Source organism: Rattus rattus, chromosome 7 (assembly GCF_011064425.1).
Source record: "Rattus rattus isolate New Zealand chromosome 7, Rrattus_CSIRO_v1, whole genome shotgun sequence".
NCBI lineage: Eukaryota > Metazoa > Chordata > Mammalia > Rodentia > Muridae > Rattus > Rattus rattus.
The window spans coordinates 46713906-46719905 of record NC_046160.1 but is presented as its reverse complement, the minus strand read 5'-3'; the positions used below and the strand labels follow the sequence as shown (position 1 = coordinate 46719905).

General features: G+C 44.1%; 1 protein-coding gene across 5 annotated transcripts in view; it reads right to left on the bottom strand.

Annotated features, from left to right (window-relative positions):
* Positions 1 to 858: 858 nt before the first annotated feature.
* Atxn7l1 (ataxin 7 like 1) overlaps positions 859 to 6000 on the bottom strand; it is a 219487-nt gene continuing 214345 nt past the window's right edge. For 2 of the 5 annotated variants that reach the window (XM_032907627.1, XM_032907630.1), the window contains 2 exons: positions 5266 to 5340; positions 3568 to 3750 (listed from right to left, as the gene is read on the bottom strand). In XM_032907627.1, coding sequence (XP_032763518.1) covers positions 3709 to 3750; positions 5266 to 5340 — 117 coding nt within the window. In that variant the 3' untranslated portion in view covers positions 3568 to 3708. Of the gene's footprint in view, positions 928 to 3567; positions 3751 to 5265; positions 5341 to 6000 lie in introns of those variants that run through there. The other 3 variants (XM_032907628.1, XM_032907632.1, XM_032907636.1) reach the window with 2 other exon arrangements.

Sequence of the window (6000 nt, the reverse complement as noted above, 5' to 3'; positions counted from 1 at the left end):
TAGAAAGTAGCTGGCCTTTTCTATTTCTTGTCAGTGAGCTCAAAGGCAGGCCCAGCAGCGGTTCTGTAAATATTTGTCCGATGGATTCGCCATCTACTCTGTCGTCTCCTGCCATGAATAGATGTCCCCTTGGAAAGGTTGTTCTGATGAGAATACCTCCATTCACAAGGAAAATGAAATGTAACATAATAAAATTTATAAAAAACAGAAAACTTTTTTTTTTACAAACATATAAATTATTTTATTTACAAAGCCATGTTACAAAAAAAAAAAAGCAAAAAAAAAAAAATACAATCACTTACTGGAGAATATTTCCAGACCTGGTGCTGAACCACGGTAGTATCAATAGATACATATTTGTTCTTTCTTTTAAAAACTGTAAGCCATAGAGTTTACTATTTACACCTACTTCAGACATTTATCTGCTTACAACATCACAGGCATGGAATGGATTCTATCTGAGAGTGCTAATTCATAAAGGTGCGGGACAAAGGAGGAAAATATTTAGTGTTACAAAATAGGGATCATAGAAAAGAAACCCACTCCATGAGTGTGGCCTTTGTTGAATATGATTGGACATGCTCTCTTCAAAATTCTTCTGGAAAAGCTTCTAAAATTGGTTAGTAGGAAAGGACAGATGAACAGGTGCAAATTCTCGTCTGTGCAACAATAGTTATTTAATTTACCCCATGACTGACCAGCTACATAAAACCCACAGAATTCTGTTAAGGTGCCATGGGCTGACAGCATAACAAAATATAAGGTGTAAATAGAAAATTTCATTTTTTTCCTTTTTCTTTTTAAAACAAGAGTTCACTGAGAATCAGCAATAATAGAATACGCTGTATAAACTATTTTCTACAAAGGTTGATCAGCGTTATTTACAGTTGGTACATCGATACAAAAGAAGGCATACAAGTTATCCAACTCGATTTTTTTGATTTTTAATTTTATATGGCTGACAGGTCTATGCATTGCATTATGCTTAACATCCAGAGCCTCTGTGGCTGGCGACATGTCAGGAGCTCCCCAGGTGGACAGGAGTGTGAGCGGCCAAGGGGCAGAAACAGAAGGCTGAGTGGGGTATGGGGAACAGAAAGACCCAAAGGGTACCGCTCTCCGGATGTTTTAGGGGTTGGTCCAGTTGAATTCCATGAGAACAAATCCAAAGGAAATCTCTTCTTTGCGTTCCATTCCCCCCCTAGCTGCAAGCATTTAATACATCAGAAAGTAAACGCGGGGATGACTGTGAAAGAAGAAATACCGTGGGTTTTCCCTTTTTGCTCAGTTTTCTGGAATTGTCCTCACCTTTTGGTCAAAGCAGTCACTCAAGGAAGTAAGCAGCTTTTGCGTGGAAAGCCTCTTTCTTCTAACCTCCGATGCGCGGCTTGGCTCCGTGCGAACCCGTGCTGAAGCCTGCTTGCTCCCTAGGTCGCTAGGAGCTGCTGTTTCTCACAAGCCCGCTATTTCACCTCTCAACCTTTGTTTTCCCTCTTTGAGTAGAAGAGTTTATGGGCCAGAGGCTTATTCTGTTGCTGAGACTTGTTTTGTTTTTAATCCTGCAAGTTTTACAACTCAAAATAAATTATGTATTTATATATATTTATATATAAAACGACATCTAAAACCGAACAAGACAAAAATTGTGCAAAAATAACAAAGATATGTACACACTTTTGAGTCTGAAGAAATGTACAATAAAAACATAATTCAAAGAACATTTTAAAAATATAAACATTGCTTAAACTTTCCTAAGTTTCATATTGTTTCTGAAACTATTCTGGTCAGTTAGCTCTGTAATATAGTAAAACATAAATTATTACAAAATTAACACTATAAAAATTTACTTTAAGAATATCTTCTAAACTTTTTTTCGCAAAGGATCTAACCTTGTTTATAATTTCTTAAACATTTATAAGTCTTAAAATCTGCCTTAACCTTAAAAAAACAACAAAACCCAAAAAGAAACAAAAATAAAAAGTAACAATTGCCCCTTGAATTTGCAGTCTTTTTTCCCCCCAAGACGTAAATTAACCAGCATATAAGTGCACTTTTAACAGTGGAGAAAGAAAAACAAAATAATCCTAACCAATGTCCTAGTTAGTACTTGCTTAATATAAACTCCTGACTTAAAAAAAAAATCTTCATTTTCTATTTAAAAGTTTAGGAATCCTGTAAGAAACACTGTCAGTGCAATTCCATCGAGGGAAATCTCTCCCTTTGCCTCCTGTCCTTGCAGATTCCAAACCATAACAGTAGTCTGATCTTTGGGTTGGGAGAAAAGGAATGGGAAGGAAAGCTTCGGGAAAGGGAAGGAGGGGTGTGCCCAGCTGCAAAACCAGCATTCGCTTCTGATTTCAAGATGGCACGGAATGTCTGGCAGATCAAAGCACGGAACACCCGCTCCATGTTGGCGAGCTCTCTTCCTGATTCCTCATCAGAACTTAATGGTACGGCTGTTTCTTTCAAAACTCCAGTGTGAACAGCTTGATTTCTGTGGTGCTCCAGTACCTCCCTGTTGCCCCTGCCTCCTCTCTATGCTCTGGCCTGCCTGAGTCAGCGCATCTGAAGATGAAATGCGCTGAGTTGTAAGCATATCTCAGGTGTGGCTGTGCTACCAATGCTACTTCTTATTCCCACAAGGGGTTTGGCACAAAACCCTCCATGCAGACTTTCCTTCTGAGGACCCTTCCTGGCCCCAGAACCTCCTTAGGTCACTGCACCACTTCACGGAGTGGCTTCCCTGGTTCCTATTGGCTTTCAACTGACCCAGATTTAAAAGAAATTGTGCACTGTGTCCTGAAAAGGACTTTTCCAAACAGGCTCTGACCATCATAGTCATCGGGTTCCTAACATCTTAAGTCTTTTCTGAAGGGCACAGCTGGGCCTTGGCCATGAGTAAACCACACCATTAAAGGGCCAGAGACCTCACTTTAGCAGCTGGAATTTGGCTCAGAATAGAGAGAGCTGCAGAAACCAGTTGAAGCCGAACCACCACCACCACTCGCTCTCCTCCCCAACCCCTCCGCACGCTCCCTACCGCGCCCCCACCTTGCAAGGTCACAACTCCAAGCATAGGTTCCTCCCCAGTAAGCCCCTCCTCCAGCTCGTGGTCCAGAGCTGCTGGTGGGAGCCAACAACTTCTTGTGGCCATTGGAGCACAATAATTGTCAGGTAGAATGGAAGGGCAGGGTAGGAAAGTACTCAGAAAGGACTCGGGAGAGAATGAGCTCTGCAAGCGCTAAAATTCAAGAGCTTCCACCGGTGCCAAACCGGAACCGGAACCCGGAACCAGAACCGACAGTTTGCAACCTCTGTTCGCAGGGCTGGAGCAAAATGGCGGTGCACTAGCAGCATCAGGAGCAAGGGGAGTAACCCCAAATGTAGAAAAATGAATAAGACGTGACAAATAAAAACAAAAACAGAGAAAACACTGTTTTCTGTAAATCTTAAATTCAGGTTCTTTTGCCTTTTTAAAACTAAATCCACGTTAGAAGAAGAAGAGGAGGAGGAGGAAGAGGACGAAGAGGAGGAGGAAGAGGAGGAAGAGGAAGAAGAGGAGGAGGAGGAGGAAGAAGAAGGGCCAGAGCTATAGGCAGTATCCAGGAAACACTCCTCTCCATAGGCCAGCAGCACCCTCCCTTCTCCAGACTTAGTCTCCTGGGGAGGGTGACAAGCAGGCTTGTTTGAAGTGGCTTCACCATCTTGTTAGGGAAGAGTCCTTATCCTTCCCATTCTGCTCGTATTCTTCTAGGAAAGAAAAGAAAAAGTTGTCTCGTTCAGGATGACCCATGAGAATCCAGGAGGGAACCTTGGCTTTCTTGTATGTCACAAAAAGTTAAAGAGCCCACGGCCTATACCTGGCTAAGAGTGGTCATACTCTGAAACTAAGACGATGCTATAGGGCGTCCATGTGCTCCAAGGCTTGAGGGAAACAAGGGGACAAGTGTAGAGGGCATTCATGGGGTCTCTCCTGGAGAGAGGGCTGGGATGCCTGCATGCTCTCTTTGTATCTTCATTTTTATTGTTTTTTTTTCTACATAACATAAGCAACACCACGAGTTACATAATGAAGGCATCTAGCCCTGGGTTAAGCAGAGGGGTTTTGGAAATTTGGGGTGCAAGTAACTCATCTTCTCAGGGTGGCTGTCTTCACTTGTCAGCGGAGTACAATCTTGTCCCTCGCAGAGTTGCTACAACGCTCCAATGACTGTGATGTCTGTGAAGGGCAAGCACAGGGCCTGCAGACAGAGGCTCTCACGTAAGTAGTAGCTGCTGTCGTAACATTCTTAATACAGCCAACTGCCAGCAACGGCCAGCACTGGAGTCCCTATCTGGAGCAACAGCTATGAGCTGTGCTTGCAAGGGTAGAGGTGCGTTCTCCAGGCACGCAGAGCAACCTCTAGAACTCTTCTGGACTAGTAAAGCATCTGGCTGCAGCTGCTCAGTTGCACAAAGTGACCCCAGGGGTCCTCCAACCTCCGGGGATGGCAAAACATCTCCACCCTTAATCTTTGGTCAAACTCTTTTGGGAAAGTTCCAAAAGGGCAAACCAAGAATGAGGACCGTATGTCTGAGGCAACACACCAACTCGGTTTGTATTCTCTACTCCACCTACTTTCATAACTTACTGCCTCCCCACTTTCCCCCTTGGCCATGCACACATGCTCCTTTGGATAAAGTCACTGATCGCTGAGCTTCCACACTGAGTACTTTACCAAACCACTGAATGTTCCCACTCTGAAAGCACACACTGAATGGGAACTACAGTTCACCAGGGGTCTTGGAGAAGGCAGTGGCTGACACACACCCCGAGCTATACCCTTCTGCTATACTGTTTCACATCCATGACGATCTTAGGAGGTAGTATCAATGTGTCAACTAACAAACCAAAGAGCTGGTAATAACAATCACTGTAGCTAACACTTGACTTTATTATGTGCCAGAGAGTAGGGTCTTTTTGTTTTTGTTTTTGTTTTTCTTTTGCGCATTTTTAGAGACTTTACATGAGTAAACTGATTTAATTATCATATAGGTCATAGGATCTTAGGGACCATCATGATCCCCACTTAACAGAGGAAGAAATGGAGCATAGAAAATCAAATTGTTCAAGGACCCAAAGGTGATAACTAGAAGTTCTAATGTTTGGAAGCCAGGTTATCTTCTTAGCTGGAGGTGAGATGTGAACTAGGGTCTGACTTTTGTGTACCTTCTTACTGATTGGATGTGAGCTTTATGTGGTTCCCTCCACCCCTAGAAACTTACCTTTCGGCTGTGTCCTGGGCTGGATATACTTGAAGGACTGGATTGTGACAAAGCTAGGCTGCTATTTTTTCCAACCTGAAAGACACCATGAACCCCCCATTCAGACACAGAGGCAACTTGGGAAGGACCCTCTGGTGTCATATGTTGTTGTCGGGGCAGAAGAGTAGACTAGCACTGCATGCCTTATCCCCCTAATTCTGGCATGGCAGGAAAAGGGGCAACAGTTTATGGGGGGCTTGAGCATGCCCACCTCTCAGAGATAAACAGTGATGGGAGCTCGTAGTTTTGCTCTTCAGATGTGCACACTGCAGGAGACAGCGCATGTCTCTCTCTTCCTCAAGAGCCCACAAGCTCATGGGCCTCTGACCACAGTGCAAGCCCACTCCATTTCTAACCCTGGTCCCTTGGGTGTGCTACAGATAAAGCGCCAGGTCTGTCTGCTTAGAAGATTCAGCATTTAGCCTCTTGTTCTTCCAAAACCCAGCCATCTTGCTGGGCTGCCCTTGTACGTACAGGGCAGGAGGAGAGGGGTACTTTTCCCTGCCTGACAGTATCCCTGTGATGACAAGCCTGGGGACATATGTATCCTTTCTGTGCAGCTGTTCTTAGCCCCTGGTTGGGTGGGCTCTGAGGGGAGCTGATGACAGTCTTATGACCCCAGCTCTTTAGCAACTTGCCCCCAACCTCAAAACAGCTCCTCCACTATTTTCATCCCCGCTTTGCACATAGGCCCAT